The sequence below is a fragment of the Dromiciops gliroides genome, chromosome 3, assembly GCF_019393635.1.
Source record: "Dromiciops gliroides isolate mDroGli1 chromosome 3, mDroGli1.pri, whole genome shotgun sequence".
Classification (NCBI taxonomy): domain Eukaryota; kingdom Metazoa; phylum Chordata; class Mammalia; order Microbiotheria; family Microbiotheriidae; genus Dromiciops; species Dromiciops gliroides.
Genome location: NC_057863.1, coordinates 531,680,195 through 531,701,721, shown reverse-complemented (window position 1 = coordinate 531,701,721; position 21,527 = coordinate 531,680,195). Strand labels below are relative to the sequence as shown.

General features: G+C 35.8%; 1 protein-coding gene across 5 annotated transcripts in view; it reads left to right on the top strand.

The window, feature by feature from the left end:
* RDX (radixin) overlaps positions 1 to 21,527 on the top strand; it is a 128,582-nt gene that overhangs the window by 65,084 nt on the left and 41,971 nt on the right. For all 5 annotated transcript variants that reach the window (XM_043990901.1, XM_043990900.1, XM_043990904.1 and 2 more), the window contains 3 exons: positions 7,189 to 7,285; positions 9,312 to 9,475; positions 15,778 to 15,908. In XM_043990901.1, the coding sequence (XP_043846836.1) occupies positions 7,189 to 7,285; positions 9,312 to 9,475; positions 15,778 to 15,908 (392 nt within the window). The remainder of the gene's footprint in view (positions 1 to 7,188; positions 7,286 to 9,311; positions 9,476 to 15,777; positions 15,909 to 21,527) is intronic.

The window sequence follows — 21,527 nt, the reverse complement described above, 5'->3', positions numbered from 1 at the left end:
GTCCCACTCTGATGAATGGTTGCTGTCTGTAAATTCTGGCTAGTTTGTCTAAAAAATCTAATGGGCGGTCGCCAATAAATTAAATGCTTTAGCAAGAGTTTAGACTTTTAAGCATTTATTAAGGAGCATAAGAATTTGGTGAAGAGAGAGAAAGAGGCCTAGATGCCTACATCTATCTATCTCAGGGAGCCAGCATTTCTAGTGCCACTCCCCACAAGGTCCTGACGAAAGAGAGAGAGAGAGAGAGAGCACCAGCCTCGCCCCTTCTTTGTCCCACAAGCCTCCTGTGAAACCCGGAGCATCCCATCCACACGCACACACAGCTCCAAGGTAATTGACTGGTAGCTTTGATAGACAGTACCCATGAGCAAACATCACTTCTTGACACCAAGGAACTGACCTTCCAAGCCACATGGCTTGCCCTCAGACACCACCTCCTCATGGTGGAGCTTTCCTACAGTAACTCTCCAGCAGGTGCTGTCACTCTAATTGTCACACTGACATATATTTACTCTATGATCTTGGGGTGTTCCAAGGAGGATGAGCCACCTCTGGTGTGAAGACTGGCTAAGTCTTTTTCAAGGCTGCTCATTTACCTTTGTTATCTGCTTGGCACCCCACTTTCACGTGTGATTCCAAGAAGCTGTAATCTGCCCAGTATACCTAGTAAATCATCTTGGAAGATGGGCTAAATGAGGTTGAGGAAAATCAATGGACTTCTTTTTTTTTTTTTTTTTTGGCAGGGCAATGGGGGTTAAGTGACTTGCCCAGAGTCACACAGCTAGGAAGTTTCAAGTGTCTGAGGCCGGATTTGAATTCAGGTCCTCTCAATTCAAGGGCCAGTGCTTTATCCACTGCGCCACCTAGCTGCCCCCAATCAATGGACTTCTAACCTGTTAGTGAGTTAGGGGAATGTTTACACCAAGCATGTGAAGACTTCCCCTGCAGAATGTGTGGTTGAGAATAATTTGTTGCATGAAGCTGGCTGGAGCAGCGTCTGTAGAGGCTTAGAGCTTGGTCAGAAAACAGACACACCAAGGTCATCCATTGCATCCCAGGCCATTGTCAATCAGCTTTTATCTTGCCACTAGACTTTGATGACTCTGGAAGAGAGAGAGACAGACAGAGAGAGAGAGACTCTGCCTCACTTAAATCCAATTCACACAGGAGTCTGATGTTATTGGTCTTCAAAAATGAAGGACCAACAACATGTGATCTTGAGCAATATCCTTAGTACTCAAGAGACCACTCTCTAAGTCTATAAGTTTCAGAGAAGGTACTCACCTGTATTAGTAGAAGGAATTTACCCATCTGAAAGTTCCTTATACCAGTGAAATTGTAGTTCTGTCCCTATTGTAATCCTATATCATAATACAGTTTGTGAGAAAGAGTATGACATAATGGTTAGAGAGGTGACCTCAGAGTCGGGAAGCCCTAGATTCAAGTTTTACCTCTGGACACATACTAGCTTTGTGACCTTCTGCAAGTCATTTAAACTTTCAATACTTTCGGATAGGGATTCTTAACCTTTTGTGTGTCTTGAACCCTTTTGCCAATCTGGTAAAGCCTAAGGGGTCTCTTCTCAGAATAATGCTTTTAAATGACTAAAATAGAATATGTTAGATTACAAAGAAAATCAGTTATAATTAAGTAAAGAATTTTTCCCCCCTGTTGCACATTCATTGACCACCATGAAATCTATCCACAGATACCATGGATGTCAAGTCAACTCATGTAAAGAATCCTTGCTCTGTGCAACTCTATAAGGCTATAAGTTGTGGAGAAAGTGGCAACCTGCATTGATAGATTTATGAAATCATAGGTCTAGTTCCTATCTCTACCTTATAACAGAAGAAATTGAAGTAAAACATAGAGCAAAGAGCAGTGAATTAGGAGCTAGAATACCTGAGTTCTATTTATGGTTCTGCCACTTATTAGTTGTGTGATCTTTGCCATCTTTGAGAGCATTGGTTTCCTCATCCACAGAATAGGGGATAATGCCTTATCCTTTGCTAATTATTTTTTAGAATTGCTGTGAGGTTCAAATGAGATGTTTGTGAAAGTGTTTTGAAGTCTCTAGAAGGTTTGTGATTAGAAAGGGCTACTACATTAGGAAATTTGCTTTCTCTAACATCTTTATTAATGTTTAACTTTGAATTTTGTTAGCGGCCATTAGATGTCATTATACTACTTAAAATTTTAGGAAAGATCTATTTATAAAAAAATTCTTTCTGAAGTATAAAATAGACTGGTTCTTCAATTATTATATATCCAGTAATGCCAATAGAATTATGACATCTAGGTAGTGCAGTGGTTAGAGTACTAGGCCTTGAATCAGGAAGACCCAAATTCAAATGTGACCTCAGATGCAGGCTAGTTGTGTGACGCTGAGCGAGTCTCTTAACCTCTGGAGCCTTGATCCACTGGAGAAGGAAATGGCAAACCACACCAGTATTCTTGATAAGAAAACCCCATTGACAGTATGGTCCATGGTGTTATGAAGAGTCAGACATGACCGAATAATGACAATTAATAGAATCATAATATTTATAAAATTCTATTAATATGGGAAAAAAAACCGGACGATATTTCTTTATTCCTTTTTCTTCTCTTATTGCCAAAGCTAACATTCTTAGTACAATATTAAATAATACAGGTGATAATGGACATTCGTATTTCACTCCTGATCTTACTGGGAATACCTCCAACTTATCCCCATTACATATAATGTTTGCTGATGGTGTTAGGTAGATACTGCTTATTATTTTAAGGAAAGCTCCACTTATTCCTATGCTCACTAGTGTTTTTAATAGAAATAAGTGCTGTATTTTGTCAAAAGCTTTCTCTGCATCTATTGAGATGATCATATGATTTTGATTAGTTTTGTTATTGATGTGGTTGATTATGTTGATAGTTTTGCTAATGTTGAACCAGCCCTGCATTCCTGGTATAAATCCCACCTGGTCATAATGTATTATCCTGGTGATAATTGCTATAATCTCCTTGCTAATATTTTGAGATTTTTGCATTGATATTCATTAGGGAAATGGGTAGGATGATTTCTAAGCCGTGCTGCCAGTCATCTTTGAAAGATCATAGATAACAAGAAAGGTGCCATAGATTTAGAGAATGATAAATCAGATGTTCTTATTTAAAAAAAAAAAAGGGGGGATGTGTTGCTTGACAGCTATATAATGAGTTTGGCTTCCATTCCTGGTGAAATTCTAAAATATATTATTAAACTAATGCTTAGTAGATGTCTAGAAAGAGGAAAACTATCTTTTTAAAGCAGCAATTATAAAAAGCCAGTATAACTTTGTATACAACAGATCACACCAGACTGATTTCATATCCTTTTTTGATAGTTAACATGAGTTAAGCTGTTTTCTTGTCATTTGATAACAGGTTTTAGCAAATCATTCCATATTATTTTGGTCTTTGGTTCTGAGTAAAAAATTAAAAAATTAACCTGATCTGTAAATTTTATAACTGTGGACTATATGAAAAATTATAAATTTAGAAAAATTATAATTGGGCTATAAGTCCTGCCACCTTCGCCATTCAAATGTAAGAATTATTTTATTACTAATTGGGGCTAATCTGTGGACTTTTGACTGGTAGGCTATCTAACTGCTATTCATTTCCTAAGCCAGTCTGTTAGGGCCATTTAAAAACTCCCCTACAACTGCTTCTCCCAAATTGATAAGCAAATGCCTCTTTTAATTAAATGATCAAAGCAGGATTTATTTATAAAAATAAATGTTAAGAGATATGGGTAAAGAAACGCAAAGTTATACGACCTCACAGCTTTCTGGCATGTCTCTCTCCTGCCACTGCTTGCGCTTACTCTTTGCCATGCCTGCAACTTTCTTAGCGTCCTCTGCTCTCCGTCCCATCTCTCTAGCTTCTTGCTAACTCTTTCTCTATCCCCTCATTGCAAAAAGCCCCCTGCTTCACTCTTTAACTCCTTTCTCACTACCGTAGTGACAAACCCCACAGCGTCTCTGCCTCCCAGGCTATGTATCCCTTGTCTCCTCCCTGCGCTTCTGCACATGCCAAGCTAATTTGCTGGCTAGTGCCATGGCCAGGGGGGTTCGAGCGAGCTGTGTGTACCACACCCAGGGCTCGAGGGGCCTGTGCCCCCTGCTACGTACCTGGGACCTCTGCACAGGCTGTACCAGGGGCTGGCCTGGCAAGCCTGGGATCTCTGGGGCAGATCTCAGGGAGGAGGGAGCTGGGGCTTTTCGCAGCCGTCCAGCTCAACTGGCGCCCCCTAAGGCTCCAAGGCCCACGGGGCTTCTCGGTTCAGCTGCTGGAGTGGAGGGAGAGAGGCACCAACTTGTTTTACAGTAACAGAGAAAAACCCTGAGGGCCTAAGACTTTTTAATCTCAGCCCAAAGGCAGGGTCCCCAAATCACAATAAATTCCCACAGTTCATAGATTCATTTAAGTCACTGCTACTAATGTGCACCTCATTTTCTAGGACTTTATAGAATCAGGCTTTCTATAATGAATGTGGTACACTTCACAAATGAATGTTATGTACTAATGTCTGGTATGTGTTTTGTCTGTCAATAGGAATGGGTTGCATTGATATTTATATTATCTTACCAAGTAACATTTTAAAAATATTTAAATGAGTGAGATTTAAAAAAAAATAGTTAAACCCAAGTTGAGTAAAGCCTACATGAAAAGAGGAAGGACAAGGGAAAAACCATTTACTAAACACCTACGTGCCAGGAACTATGCTAAGCACTTTACCCATATCTTAATTGATCCTTGAAACAACCTTGAAAGGTAGGTTCTTTTATTGTCCCCATATTATACTTATGGACACTGAAACAGAAAGAGATTGTAAATTGTCATATAGCTATTAAATATCTAAGGCTGAATTTGAACTTTGGTCTTCGTGACTTAAGGCCCAGTGCTTTTTTCACTATACCACATAGCTAGCAGAGACCTCAGAAGGTAGTTATCTCTTTGTTAACATGGTGTACTTATCTTTAGATAATGTAAAAGATAGTCCTTACTCCTAAGGAGCTTACATTCTAATGGAGGAAACAGCACATAAGAGGTTTTTTCAGGTGAAAGTCATGTGGAAAGTTCTCATGGTCCTTAGGGTGCAGTAGCAAAGCAGATGATAGTGCATCTTCTTTAATGTCATTAGGTATCATAAAGGCAATAGAATTTCAACTTTGCTAGAAAAGAGCAGGATTTCAGTAAGGGGAACTAGAGAAGTTATTTATTTGAGACAGAGGGGATGGTATAAATAAAGGCTTCCTGTAGAAGCCAGGGCTTTAGCTGGGGTCTGAAGGAAGCCAGCAGGTGGAGATGCAGAAGACTATTCCATGCATGAGGGGCAGGTGGGAGGTGAAGTGTCATGTTCACTGAATGGCAATGAGGTCAATATCACTGAATTGAAGAAGGAGATAGAAGCAGGTGTAAGGTACAAGACTGAAGGGATGGGGGAAGCACTAGGTTATAAAGGACTTTAAATACCAAACATGATTTTGTATTTGATCCTGGAGGTGATAGGGAATCCCAAGAGTGTATTGGTGTGGGAGAGGGTGGGATGTGACATGATTGCACCTGGGCTTTAGGAAAATCACTTTGGCAGTGTAGGAGAGAATGAGCTGGAATGGGCTGAAACTTGCATACCAACCAGCAGGCTATTTCATGAGTGATGAGGGTCTCTGCCAGGGTGGTGGCAACGTCAGAAGTGAGAAGGAGGCATATATAAGAGATGTAACAAAGGTAAAATTGTCAGAGTTTGGTAACAGATTGAATGTGACAAGTGGGAATGAAGAGTTGAGGATAACACCTGGGTTTCAGACCTGGAGGACTGGGAGAATGGTGGTGTCTTTGACAGTAATAGGGAAATTTGGAAGGGAGGAGGGTTTAGTTAGATAATGAGTTCAGCTTTGTTTATCTTAAGTTTAAAATATCTTGTCCAATAGGTAATTGGTCATATGAATTTGGAGGTTGGCAGAGAGGTTAGGGCTGAAGCAATAGATCTTGAGAATAATCAGAATAGAGATGATTATTAATTCATGAGAGCTGATGATATCACTGTGAAGTAGTATATAGGGAGAAGGGTAGTGGAAAAACAGTTTTTGTGTAGGAGAGGGTGATACTTCAGACCTATGCTTCAGGAGAATTAATCAAAGAATTAAGAGGGAGACTAAAAATGAGGAATTTAGTTAATCTTTTTATAATTCAGTTTTTTATTTTATTTCCACCTCTTGTTTTTACTTCATCTTCAATTCCAAATATATCCCTCTCCCCTTCTCTACCTCAGAGAGCCATACCTTATAACAATGAGTATTAAAAGAAAAAAAAAAGCAGTTCCCTAAACTAATTAATCCATTAGCTAATCCTGATAGTATATTCAGTGTTTTTCTCCATTGAATGAAGAGAAGTGACTTTTTCATTCTCTTTGGGGCCACTCTGGACTATTGTAATGGCATTTAATTTCTTTTGTTTTTTTGTTCTTTCCATTTAAATTGATGTCATTTTGTTTAATGTTTTATAACTCTGTTTACTTCACTTTGCATCTTATGTTTCTCCATATTCTTCATAATCATCTTTTCTGATAGCCCAGTAAAGTTCCTCGCGTGTGTGTATGACTCTGTATATGTATGTATGTGTGTGTTTTTATATATGTATATATGTATGTATGTATATATGTAGGATATATATATGTATGTATGTGTATATACACACACACACATATATATATAATTTCTAGCCCTTTACAGCAACAAAAATTACTTACTTCCATGAACATAAAAATTCAAGATACATTAATAGCATGTTAATATGTCAGTGCCAATTAAGATATCCTAAATCTGGAACTATGACGTTTATTGATTCAGGTTATAATAACCAGTGCAGTTATTTTACCATCTGTGGTATGGTAGAAAGAGCACTTCATATGGGATCAATTTCAGATTCCTTTCTACTACTAATAAGCTTTGATATCTTGAGCAAATCAGCTGGTCTCTCTGAGATTTAATATTCTCACTTTTAAAAATGGGGAGTAATAATACTTGTACTGCCTTTTTAGTGGACTGATGTAACAATGGAATGTTACAATGTATGTAAAGTATTTTGTAAATCTTAAAGCACTTATAAATATTAGTTTTTATGTATGCCTACTTGATTAAAAGTCTACTTTTCATTTTAAAGGTTGACACCCAAAATTGGTTTTCCCTGGAGTGAAATCAGAAATATTTCATTTAATGACAAAAAGTTTGTCATAAAGCCAATTGACAAAAAGGCACCTGTAAGTAGAAATCTTGTCCGTTATGTAATTTTTACATTTGTACTGAATTCAGTTTAACATATTGTTTAGTGCTTACTCTGTATAAGGCAATATGTTCAGAAGTGGGGAAGGGGCAGGGTGTTATGTAAGATGTAGAAAAAAATGGAGCAGACCCACCCTTTAAGGAGCTTCCATTTTACTTTGAGGATACAATGTGTATACAGACAGTATGGCCAAAGTAATACAAAGTTCATAATGGAGAGATCGCTACATCTGGGGCCATCACAAAAGGGCTAGTGCAAGAGATGGCACCTAAGCCATCTGTAGGGAGTCTATAAATCAGGGGAAAAGGAGTAGGATATACAGTCTAGACTTAAGGGACTACCTATGCAAGGGGTGGAGGTAGGAGATGAAATGTTATATACAGTGAACAACTTGGAGGCCATATTTATTGGAGCAGAGATCAAATGAAGGGGAATAATATGAAATAAGACTGGAAAGATAGGAGGAAACCAGATTGTGAAAAGCTTTAAAAGCCAGCCTGAGGGGTTTGTATTTTAGCCTAAATAAAGAAATCCATAGATGTTTATTTGGTGCCTACTATGTGCCTCAGAGAATTGTGCTAGGTCAGAAAGGACAGCCCTGTCAGCAGCTGTGGGGATCAGGAAAGGTAGTGCTTGAGGTAAATTTGAAGGAAATTAGGGATTCAAAAAAGCAGGTATTGGATATGGCCTGTGTAAAAGTACAGGGACCAAAAACAGTCATATAAGGAATGGCAATAAGGCCAGTTTAACTAGAATATGTAAAGGAGAATAATATATAATAAAGCTGGAGAGGTAGGAGAGAGTCAGATTTTAAAGGGCTTAAAATGTTAAAATAGAGGAGTGTGGTCAGATCTTTGTTTTAGTAATATGTTGGCAGCTATGGGGAAAAAAAGTGAATTAGAGAATGGAGGGATAGAAGCAGGGGACCAATTAGGAGACTATTGCAATAATCCAGATGAATATCTGAATTATAGTTGAAGTTTTTTGAGTACACAGATGTGAAAGATATTAAAGAAGGATAAATGAGACTTGGAAATTTATAATGAGGGTAGAGGATAATGAGAAGGGGAGGGGGGAGAAGGGAAAAGTCAAGGATAGTTCCAAGATTGTAGTGCCTTCCAAAATATCAAAGAGATTCTCATTTATCAAACTGACACTGGAAAGCATTCTGTTTTCATTGTTTAATATTCTGAATGGTGAAATCAGTGTGCCTTTTTTATTTTATTGAAGGGGCATATAATATAGATTTAAATTTAATTGAATAGTATTTGTTGAAATAAAGTCAACGTTGTATAAAGAGACTGTTAGTGACATTTGGATAATGTTTGACTATAGATCAGTTATCTGAAAAGTCAGTTTAAAAATTTTGTGTGTGACTTTGTTAGCTGTTGTGCAATCCAGGTAGGTATTGGTCATTAATAGTATTTTCATGATAACTTACAGAATTGTAAGTTATGGACTTCCTTTTTTGGGTGTTAATGTAACTTGATGACTTGAATTTTAAAAATTTACTGGTTGGAGTATTTTATTTGTTAATTGGTAGCACCTATTGATGAAGTAGAATATCATAGCTGAGAACATTTTGAAGGCATAAATATCCATAGAAAAGGAGAAGTAAGGATTCAATATTCCTCAACATTTTGAGTCTACTATAGATATTTCCATGAATAAGTAATAGTTCAGTCTTTACATTACTGAAGAAAAAAACCCCAAACAACATAATTAAGTCTCCCAGGTATCATGATCAAGGACTGAGAGTTAATTTTGGAAAAATACAGGGGGAAAAAACAAACGGGGACCAATATGGGGTGCTTGAACATTTAAGAGGAATCACTTACTATGCAGCATCTTCCATGGCTCCTGTGAAATTTCAGCTAATTTCCAAGTTAACTCTTTATGTAACTATTAAATAATTATACCAATGTGTTGACACTTAGTACAAGTTGCCGGTGATGGGCTATCCATTCCAAGGAAGTTGTTAATTTAAAATAATTTATGTTTAGGATTTTGTTTTTTATGCACCTCGTCTAAGAATCAATAAACGGATTTTGGCTTTGTGCATGGGAAACCATGAGCTCTACATGCGAAGAAGAAAGCCTGATACAATCGAAGTACAACAGATGAAGGCTCAGGCTAGAGAGGAGAAACATCAGAAGCAATTGGAAAGGTATGAAATTTTGTAGAATTTAATTTTTCATTGATAAGAGTAGAGTTATCTAAAATTTTAGACAAGCTTAATTTCCTTGAAGTGCTCCCAATGAAACATTTATAGAACCTTTAATTGTATTGAAAAAGTTATGTGGACATTTGAGTGTTCTAGAAATATCACCAAATTAGCCTTTTAAGATAAAGGTTTGTAATTATAAAGTTTGAAGTCTCAGGATATAAGAATTGAGATTAGCCTTTCATAACATCTCAATTGTTTTCCCTTTGCCTCTTACGCAATTCTTGCTATCCTACTATTTAATATCGTTTTTGAAGCATTTGATTAAAGATCTTCAACTTGTTTTACTCATACTTTCCAGGTAAGAGTCTTCAGTAATTTTCTCAGTCTGTCTGTGCTACTATAAAAATTCATCAGTTAAATCAGTGTAGAGTAGAAAAGGAACAGCACTTTCTTAGAACTATCACAATTCCCAAATATCATACTTTTGGAATTCTCTAACAGAAGTTGTTAATTATGCCAAATTAAGAGTTTTAAAGTAAGTGATCATTAATGAAGAAACCCTCCACTAATTCTGAATTTGCAGACAAGGGATTGTTTTGAAGTTAATTTTCCATAAGGAAACCCTTCTTTTGTTTTTTTTTTGTTTGTTCAATAATGAGTATTATTTATGCCAAATTCTATTGCTCCTTCCCTCCCCCCTCCCTGACTTAGTAAGCAGTCAGATATAAGTTATACATGTGCAATTACATAAAACATTACCATATTAGTAATTTTGTACAAGAAAACTTGAATAAAAGAAAAAATAAAATGAAAAATAACAGTTCAGTCTCTGTTCAGTCAATATCAGTTCTTTGGAGGTGAATAGTATGCTTAATCATTAGTTCTTTGGGATTGTCTTAGATCACTGTATTGCTAAGAATATTTGAGTCGATTCACAGTTCCTTATCAAACAATATTGCTGTCACTGTGCACATATTTCTCCTGATTTTGCTCACTTCACTATAGATCAGTTTATATAGGCCTTTCGGAAATCATCCTGCTTGTTAATTCTTTTCACACAGTAATATTCCATTACAATCATATACCACAGCTTGTTCAGCCATTCCCCAATTGATGGGCATTCCTTTGATTTCCAATTCTTAGCCACCACAAAAAGAAGTGCTCCAAATATTTTTGTACAATATAGGTCTCTTTTTTTAGGCATCTTTGGGATATAAACCTAGTATAAACTAGTACCTAGTGGTATTGCTGGATCAAAGGGTATGCATGGTTTTATAGTCCTTTGGGTATAGATACAGATTGCTCTCCAGAATGGATGGAATGTTTTACAACTCTTCCAACAGTGATTTAGTGTCCCAGTTTTCCCACATCCCCTCCAACATCCAACATTTTCCTTTTTATATATATATATATTTGCCACTCTGATAGGTGTGAGGTGGTACCTCAGAGTTGAAACACTTTTTTTTTTTTTTGGCAAGGCAGTGAGGGTTAAGTGACTTGCCCAGGGTCACACAGCTAATGTGTCAAGTGTCTGAGGCCAGATTTGAACTCAGGTCCTCCTGAATCCAGGGCCAGTGCTTTATCCACTGTACCACCTAGCTGCCCTGAAACCCTTTCTTAAAAGGTCCCTCAGGGACCCACTAAGATCAGCATTTTATCAGTCTTAATTTGAATTAACATATATATTCAATGATAATGATATTGCATGTACCATCAACCTATATATCTTCTTAGCTAGACTGTTGTGACATTTACACACAGCAGTGTACATTTGTTTAGTTATAGATGCTTCTCCATTTCACCCTTAATTTTGCTTGGCCTATAGGCTTCCTAATGTACTACTCGCAGTCTTGTTATTCTACTTGGAAACCTTTAGTCACTTCATACTACCTAAAAAATAAAGCATAAATTTTTTATTTCATTAACATCTTCCACAGTCTGACCAACTTACTTTTCTAATATTATCTTGTACTACTTCTCTAAACATAGTCTGTTTTAGACTGGACTTGTTTATGCATATGCATTTCCCCCATTAGCTAGTAAAATTCTTGAGTATTGTCTATATTTGTATCATATCTGTCCTTGTATGCTTAGTATCCAGCACAGTGCTTTCCATATAGTTGCCTAATAAATAGTGAGAAATTTAAGACAAAATGTAGAAGCAGAATCATCTAGAAACAAATTGGCACTATCTGATGACTGAAACTATTGTTTCTAGTTTTATTTTGTCTTTTATGACCTAATTAGAACTCAAGTTGAAATGTTTAAATGTTATAAAACAGCTAGGATTAACAGAAGAAATAAAATATTTAAATAACCCGATTTTAGAAAAAGAAATTGAACAAGCCATCAATGAACTTCGTAAGAAAAAATCTCCAGTCTGAGATGTGTTTACAAGTGAATTCTACCAAACATTTAAAGAATAGTTAATCACAATACTATATAAATTATTTGAAAAAATAAGTGAAGGAGTCCTACCAAATTCCTTTTATGAGACAAATATGGTGCTGATAGCCAAACCAGGAAGAGCCAAAACAGAGAAAGAAAATTATAGACCAATCTCGCTAGTGAATATTGATGCATAAATTTTAAATAAAATAGTAGTAACAAGATTACAGCAATACATCACAAAGATCATACACTATGATCAGGTGGGATTTATACCAGGAATGCAGGGCTGGTTCAATATTAGGAAAACTATCAGCATAGCTGATCATGTCAATAACAAAACCAATAGAAATCATATGATTATCTTGATAGACGTGGAAAAGGCTTTTGACAAAATACATCACCCATTTCTATTAAAAACAGTAGAGAGCTTACCTTAAATAAGTACTATTTATCTAAAACCATCAGCAAGCATTATCTGTAATGGGGATAAGCTAGAAGCCTTCCCAGTACAGTCATGGGTGAAGTAAGGATGCCCATTATTACCTGTTATTTAATATTGTAGTAGAAATGTTAGCTACAGCAATAAGAGAAAAAAAAAGAAATTAAAGGAATTAGAATATGTAATGAGAAAACAAAACTATCACTCTTTGCAGATATGATGTTATACTTAGAAAATCCTAGAGAATCAACTAAAAAGCTACTTGAAATTATTAACAATTTTAGCAAAGTTGCAGGTTACAAAATAAAACCACATAAATTATCAGCATTTCTATATGTTATCAACAAAGTCCAGCAACAATGTATAGAAAGAGAAATTCCATTTAAAATAACTATGGCTGAGGGGCAGCTAGGTGATGCAGTAGATAAAGCACCAGCCCTGGATTCAGGAGAACCTGAGTTCAAATCTGGCCTCAGACACTTGACACTTACTAGCTGTGTGACCCTGGGCAAGTCACTTAACCCTCATTGCCCTGCAAAAGAAACAAAACAAAACAAAAAACTATGTCCAATATAACATACTTGGGAGTCTTACCTGACAAGACAAACACAGCAACTATATGACCAGAACTACACAACACTTTTTACACAAATAAAGACAGATCTAAATAATTGGGAAAACATTAATTGCTTGTGGGTAAGCCGAACCAATATGATAAAAATTATAATCCTAAATTAATTTATTTAGTGCTATACCAAACTATAAAGAATATTATATATATCTAGAAAAAATAATAACCAAGTTCATCTGGAAAAACAAAAGTTCGAGGATATCATGGGAATCAGTTAAAAAATTCAAAAGGGAGGTGGTCTAGCAGTACCAGATCTCAAACTGTATTATAAAGTAGTAATTATCAAAACAATTTGGTACTGGCTAAGAAATAGAGAGGTGGATGAGTGGAATAGAATAGGTACAAATTACATTTTAGTAAATGACTACAGTAATCGAGTACGTGATAAACCCAAAGATCCAAGTTTTTGGAACAAAAACTCATTATTTGACAAAAATTGCTGGGAATACTGGAAACCAGTATGGCAGAAACTAGGTATAGACTAACATCTCACACCATATACTAAAATAAGGTCAAAATGGGTACATAGGGGCAGCTAGGTGGTGCAGTGGATAGAACACCAGCCTTGGATTCAGGAGGATCTGAGTTCAAATCCGGCCTCAGACATTTATCACTAGTGTGATCCTAGGCAAGTCACTTAACCCCAATTACCTCACCAAAAAAAAAAAAAGGTACATGATTAACATATAAAGGTTGATACCCTAAGCAGACTAACAGAGTATGGAATCGTTTATCTGTCAGATTTATGGTCAGAGGAAGAATTTAGGACCAAAGAAAATATAGAGTAAAAGAAAATATTAATACATCATTTTGATTATAGAAAAATTTAAAAGTTTTTGTACAAACAAAAGTAATGTAACCAAGATTACAAGGGAAGCAGAAAACTGGGAAAGAATTTTTGAAACAAATCTCTGATAAAGGCCTCATTTCTCAAATATATACAGAATTGAGTCAAATGTAAAGATATACGTCATTCCCCAATTGATAAATGTTCAAAGGATATGAATAGTCAGTTTTCAGACAAAGAAATAAAGGTATCTATAATCATATGAAAAAATGCTCTAGATTGTTACTATTGCTCACACCTATTAAGAGTGGCAATATAACAAAAATGGAAAATATCAGATGTTGGAGGGGCTGTGAGAAAGCTGGGGTGCTAATCCACTGTTGGTTGGAGTTGAGAAAAGATCTAACCATTCTGGAGAGCAATTTGGACCTGTGCCCAAAGGGTTATAGAACTGTGCATACCCTTTGATTCAGCAATACCACTGCTAGGATTATATCCCAAAGATATCCCCCTAAAGAGAAGATGACCTCTTCGTACAAAAATCTTTATAGCATCTCTTTTTGTGGTGGCTAAGAATTGGAAGTCAAAGGAATGCCCATCAATTGGGGAATGGCTAAACATGCTGTGGTATATGATGGTGATGGAATATTATTGTGCTATAAGAAATGACAAGCAGGATGATTTCAGAAAGACCTGGAAAGACTTGTGTGAACTGATGTATAGTGAAGTGAGCAGAACCAAGAGAACACTGCATAGAGAGAGCAATATTGTTTGATGAAGAACTGTGAAAGACTTAAACTATTCTCAACAATACAGTGATCTAGGACTATTGATGAAATATACTATCCACCTCAAAATAAAGAACTGATATTGATAGAACACAGACTGAAGCAGGCTATTTTTCACTTTCTTAGATTTATTTTTTCATTATCTTATACAAAATGACTAATATTGTAATGTTTTCCATAATCATACATGTATAACTCATATCTGATTGCTTACCGCCTCAGGAATGGGAGAGGGGAGGCAGGGAGGGATAAAAATTGGAACCGTAAACTATAAATAAAAATGTTTATTAAAGAGAGAGAGAGAGAGAGAGAGAGAGAGAGAGAGAGAAACAGCTAGGATTTTGTTAAGAAAGCTTTAGTTTGTTTTATTCCTAGCAGTTTAGAAGCTTAGGCAGTACTTCTAGCTTTGCTAGGTCTCTATTAATATTATTGTCAGAAACCTAAATGTACCTAAAACTATTCTTTCTCTTTTAGGCATTAAAACCTTTGTAATTTACTTTTTTGGGGGGGGCCGGGCAATGAGGGTTAAGTAACTTGCCCAGGGTCACACAGTTAGTAAGTGTCAAGTGTCTTAGGTCGGATTTGAACTTGGAGCTGTGCTTTATCCACTGTGCCACCTAGCTGCCCCCTCATCCCCTTTTTTTTCCCCTCTTTCTTTCCTTCTTTCCTTCCTTCTTTCTTTCTCTCTCTCTCTCTCCCTCCCTCCCTCCCTTTCTTTCTTTCGCCCGTCCGTCCGTCCTTCCATGAGGGTTAACTGATTTGCCCAGGGTCACACAGCTAGTAAGTGTGAAGTGTCTGAGGCCGGGATTTGAACTAAGGTTCTCCTGAAACCAGGGCAGTGCTTTAACCAGTGCGCCATCTAGCTGCCCCCTGCAATTGACTTTTATACTTTAATACATTGACAGGATTGTATACTACTAGTCTTTTCAAACCCATGGAGTCCTACCTTACCAAATGTGTTCTTCAAGCCCTTGCTCCTGCTTTTTCTTGTGAATAGTTCCAAGCGAAAATTAAGTCACAGTGAATATGAAAGTTATGTGCATGTTCTTATCTTCAAGACTTTACACTTCTAAATGTGTTTACTGGCTTAAATTTGATGTCATTCCTATAATAGCTCCCCATTCCATGTTCAAAAAAGCATTTATATATTTCCCTGAGCTTTAAATACAAAGTAACTTTTTCAGTTTTGGTGTTTCCCCATTATCAGATAAATATTTTTAATTCTAATAATTGATTTGTAATAATGTACTTGCAACTCTTTTTAAGGGCACAACTAGAAAATGAAAAAAAGAAAAGGGAAATAGCAGAAAAAGAAAAGGAGAGAATAGAGCGAGAAAAGGAAGAGCTGATGGAACGTCTAAGACAAATTGAAGAACAGACAATGAAAGCTCAGAAAGGTAAGTTTCTTTGAAAAGCTATAGTGGGATTGATTGAATAGCATTTTTGTAGATCAAAACCACTGATTTTTCAAAATTAGTTTTGTTTACAATGGTGTTGCTTTTGTCATTTTTTTTTTAAAGTTAAATTGCTCGAGGAATAATTCGTTTTCCCAACAAATTCACTATATTCAAATTAGATTTCTTTAGTGTACAGCTGTAGGCATGGTATATTTTAAAAATATTTACAACAAGTAAATCCATGTACTTTATAAATGACATGCCAGTGAAATCTCATGTGCATGTACACATATCCGTGAAATTGTATGATTGTTGCCATGTTCCTCAACTGCCAGGGGTCAGAAGCAGGCCTTGAACCCCACTGTCTTCCTAACTCTAAGAATGGCTTTCTCCAGAGAATACTTTGAGATTTTGAAATACAGAAAAGTTACTGATCTGCTTTAGAATGAAGAATTTCCATAGTGAGAATTCCCTATGGCAATAAAATCACAAGTCGAGACCTCTCCTGTATGTCTTCCCTCCCCTCTCAAAACTCCACCACCCGTAATCACAATTAATGAATTATATATGCAAAAAGCATTGTAGAGGGCAAAGGAACCTACGGTGGGAAAAAGGACATGTTGCCATTTGTAAGCAGTGGCGCCTAAGAAGATATTTGTTTTTATAACTTGTTACAATTTTTCTAAGCAGTTTCCTACATATACATATTATTTTATTCTTTGCAGCAATATTGTGAGCTAGAGAGGACATTAATACCCTCATTTTCCAGATTAGCAAACTGAGTACATGGAAGTTGAATGATTTGTCTGAATTTACATTACTAGTTAACTAATAGAACAGAAACAAGAACTCAGATTTTTGGTTCTGGGTTCTTTGCACTATATACATTGCCTTTTTGCTATAACTGCATTTCAATGTAATATAAAATTTTAACATGCTTTAATGTTTAAAGATTTATTAATGTTGCTTTGGGATTTTGTGGTGTCACTATCATTTGAGTGCTTCCTTTTGCTATTTGATGAGTGGAAGCTATATAGTAATCAGTTCTGGGTGGAGATGAGTTGTGAAGTTCCCTATATCTCAATATATAACCAGTAATGAGCTTCAGTGAAAGCAAGAGTAAAAGGTGTCATTAGGGAGATGTATGATGGGAAGAGAAGAGTTGATCCTGTAATGGAGGGTGGAGAATCCCAGTGCTCCACTGGCGTAATCAGGATAATGGGAAAAAGCAAGAAAGCTTTCTAGTACATTGGATGGGCAATGTGTATGACACATTTATAGGAGGACATGGACAAGAGTCACACGGGAAGGGCGGGTATACATGGGTTGCAGTCTTTATTCCAAATTGCTTAGATCATAGATAAATTTAAATATATAATGGTAAAACAGTAAACATCTACATCATACTTTAAGGCTTGCCTAGTGATTGGCATTATTTCATTTGATGACAACCCTGTGCAGTGAATGCTGTTATCCCCATTTTACAGATGAGAAAACTGAGGTTGTAGGAAGTTATGTGACTTGCCCACGGTAACTATCTAGTATGTATCTGAGGAAGGATTTTAACTCAGATCTCCCTTCCTGCTATCTCATCTTTCTATCCATTTTGCCACTTAGTTGCTAATGTAACGATTGGAATGACGCCACCTGCTGGAGACTTACTGTAGAAGAGTTCTGCCCATGAAGTGAAGGTCTTTGAGGGCAAGACCAGGAGTCTTTTCTTTGGCGTCAGGAAGTGACACGGGCTAGTGGGAGGAGGAAGGAAGAGACTGGCGCTCGCTCTCGCTCTCTTTCCTTTGGACTCTGGTGGAGAGCGGAGCTAGAAATGTGCTCTCTCTTTAATAGATAGGAATCTAGGCCTTTCTCTCTCTTTACCAAATTCTTATTCTCCTTAATAAATGCTTAAAAGTCTAACTCTTGTTAAAGCTTATAATTTATTGGCAACCACTCATTAGATATTTTAGACAGTTTAGCTAGAATTTTAGCCCTTAACACTAAATATTAAGGACTATAATATATGGAGGCTTTCAAGCAATGATTATTTATTTGGATATATCATGGAGGGGATTTTTGTTCACCATTGCCTATGGTGAAGTAAAAGAGGAAGACAAATAACTGAATAGATTCCTGATATTTTCACAAATTGCATAGTTCATCATGTAAAGCTCTAATTTAGGTTAGGGATAGGATCTGCGTTTGTATTAGTATAGGGAACTTCCTAATGAAGAAGGTCAGTTTCTTCTCTGCAATGTAGTTTTAGAGATTTTCCTAGAGCCCTGAGAGATTAAATTACTTGCTTAGGGTCCCACAGCCAGAATTTTTCTGAGACAGTACTTGAGAACCAGGTCTTCCTGGCTCCAATTCCAGGTTTTCATCCATTATCCCTCACTGCCTCTTAGTTCCAATTTTAAAATAGACTGTATTAGCTCTAGTGGAAGAAAAGTAAAATCTGTATTTTCATTCTTTGTTACTATAATCATTAGCCAAGTGCAATATGAGTGATGATAACAGTTCAGAGTATAGGATATGGAATTTTCTGCCAAGTGCCATAATTATGTTGGAGAAGTGTAAATATGAACAAAATGCATAATATTGATGTAATTTTTTAAATGATAGCTTTATTTAACTTTAACACTTTTTATTTCATATAGATATAGTGGTTTTTGTTAGAGGATTTCTGGTTCCTAAAGTTTTTCAATCTTATTATTCATATAGGACATATAACAAAAATAATTGTAATAAGTTATATACAGAAAACAGTCCCCACATAAAGAGAACAAGTGAATATGTAGAAGATAGAACATCAGGAAGAATTTAGAACCTTCTCAATGAGACATTTAAAATCAGTCATCTTGAGAAGCAGATACTCAATTTGTATTTTCTTTCGTTTTAAAAAATAAAGCCTTTTTATGGAGCTTTAAAACCTCATCGTTGTCTTGTAATTTGTGTTAAGTGCTCAACAACTGTAATTTCTACAATATCTGCAGCATATACTGATCTTCAGTTGTTGAAACTTTTTTTTCAAAAGTTTGTACTTGAAATAATTGTCACTCATTTAAAATAAAAACCCTCTTACATTTTTAAGTGAGCAGGAAGTCATATGATAGAACAATAGTTTTAAAACTATATGTGGTATCATATATTACCTGGATTGTTTCAACTTTGATCTAGCTATCAAAAAATATTAAGAAAAATACTCGCCTTCAGCGGTAGCAAAAAATAGGCAATAATGGAATAAAATACTAAGAGTCAGAAGCATTGATTTCTAGTCTTAACAGTGACCTAGGGCAAATTCCTTAATCTTTCACTGTCTTAGTTTTCCTCATAAACCAAACAGCTGACAAGAGATATTGGAGATTAGCTTGTGTAGTCTCAAACTCAGACAACATATTTGTTTTTACCATTATTTCACCAATGTATAAATGCTACTACTCTATTCATCTATATTATGGAATAATAATATATATTTAATATATTTAACAAAAATATCTATAATAATAGTTTTTAAATGGTAGCTATTATTCATCTGAACAGTGATAGTAACATTAACAAGTCACATCAACTAATATTTATTGAACACCTACTCAGTGCAGAGCACTTTTACATTTTGTTTTGAACTATCTAAATTATATTTAATCATTCTTTGTTGTTGGTATTCAGTGTGGTTTATCTTTTCTGCTAAGTGGCTTTTTTTTGGAACATTAGTATTATGCAAAACACGTTAGAACAGAGATAGAGAAGGAAATAAAATAATAATCACTATCGTTTATATAGCCCCTTAAGATTGCTAAGTGTTTTGCATATGTTATTTTGTTTCTCAATGATTAACAAACTTCCACCTGGTTATTACCCTTCCAGTCCCAGTGACTTTTGAACATCCAGTTGTCCTTCACACCCTGTTCTTTTTTTCTGCCCTATCCACTCCTTTATTCACTTATTTATACCACAGGCAAAATAGATTTCTTAGTGTGCTCCTTTTTCTAGGAGCATTTACTTTTCACATAATGCTTGGTAGGCATAAATGCTATTGATTTTATTAGTTAGCTCTTACTAAATATAACTTCAAACATTTTGTGGCCTTTTAAATGAAATGCTACTTATTTCTCATAATGTCTTCCTTTGGCCATACTTTTAAGCCATCTCTGTTTTTGTTTTTGTTTTTTTAAAATACACCTTCCTTAGTGGGGTGGCTAGGTGGTGCAGTGGATAAAGTACCGGCCCTGGATTCAGGAGTACCTGGGTTCAAATCCAGCCTCAGACAGTTGACACTTACTAGCTGTGTGACCCTGGGCAAGTCACTTAGCCCCCATTGCACACCCCCCCCCCCAAATAAACCTTCCTTAGTAATAATACAGCCTAGTTTAGAATAATAACATTTTAGGGGAGGAAGTGTGTAAGTTACCTAGTCAAATCTCATTTTACAGATTTGGAAACTTAAGTGCCACTTATGTGAAGAATATAATATTAAACATTAACCACCCTTTCTTCCCCCTTTGTGATAAGTGATTTAGGAGACTCTTGATTTCATTTATTTTATTAAGTTACTATTTATTTGAGATGAGTAAGAAAGTAGCTATTTTTAGGATTAACTTAAACAATTTATAAAACTATAAAGCAGGTTGGTTATATAGTTACCAGTGGTGACTTACAGATTCAGTACAGTATAATAAAATAATACAAACTCAGCTAGTGACACATATGGGAACACCATCTTTATACAGAACGTTTTATTGTATTTTTGAGAAAGTGGGCAGCTCGTCATAAACCAATGCACATGAAAAACCCAAAGAAAAGGTTCTTGGGAAATTATAATTTCTGATTAGAAGAATTTAATGAATTTATTACAACTATACTGTAATTTCATCCTTCAAGAGATAAAGGAAACAATAAAAGGAATTTCTGGATCTAATTCTCACTAACAAACTGGTTGCTAATGTGGAAATGAAAGGAAGCTTGGGGTAGGTGACCACTATGTCTTAAGAGTTTGCTAAAGAAGAGAAGAAAACCAAGCATAACCCAACATGCATTTTTATTTTTAGAGAACAAATTTCAGCAGGTTTGGAGAAAGGATGTATCCTATCCCATGGAGTAAAATTCTGTAGGGGAAGTTATCTCAGAAGGGCTAGGAAACTCTCATACATGAAAATTCTGAAGAAATGAAGGAAACACTTTCATTCATGAAGAAAAATGGAAATTTTATTAAGGGACCAGTGTAGATACAAAAGAGATCTCACCAATTAACTTAAAATTTTAAGAGATGTACAGAAGATGAAAGCAAGGATAGATAACAGAAGATTAATGAACACAAAAGCATTGTATAACCCTTTGAGATCAGTGCCAGGAATGCTAAAGTTCAGAATTATGTGGCCCACTTGCTGTTATTCATAAATAATATCCCATCTCACATCTCCTATCTCTGTACCTGTGTACAAGCTCTTTTCAGTGCTTGGAATGTATTTTCTTCACCTCTGAGAATCCTTCAAAACTCATTTTAGATCTAGCTTCTCCTACGTAATCTTTCCTGATCCCCTCATCTGCTATTTCTCCTTTATCCTGTAATTATTTTCTATACCTTTTATATATTTCCTCGTGGGTTTATATCTGGTTTCTTCTGACAGA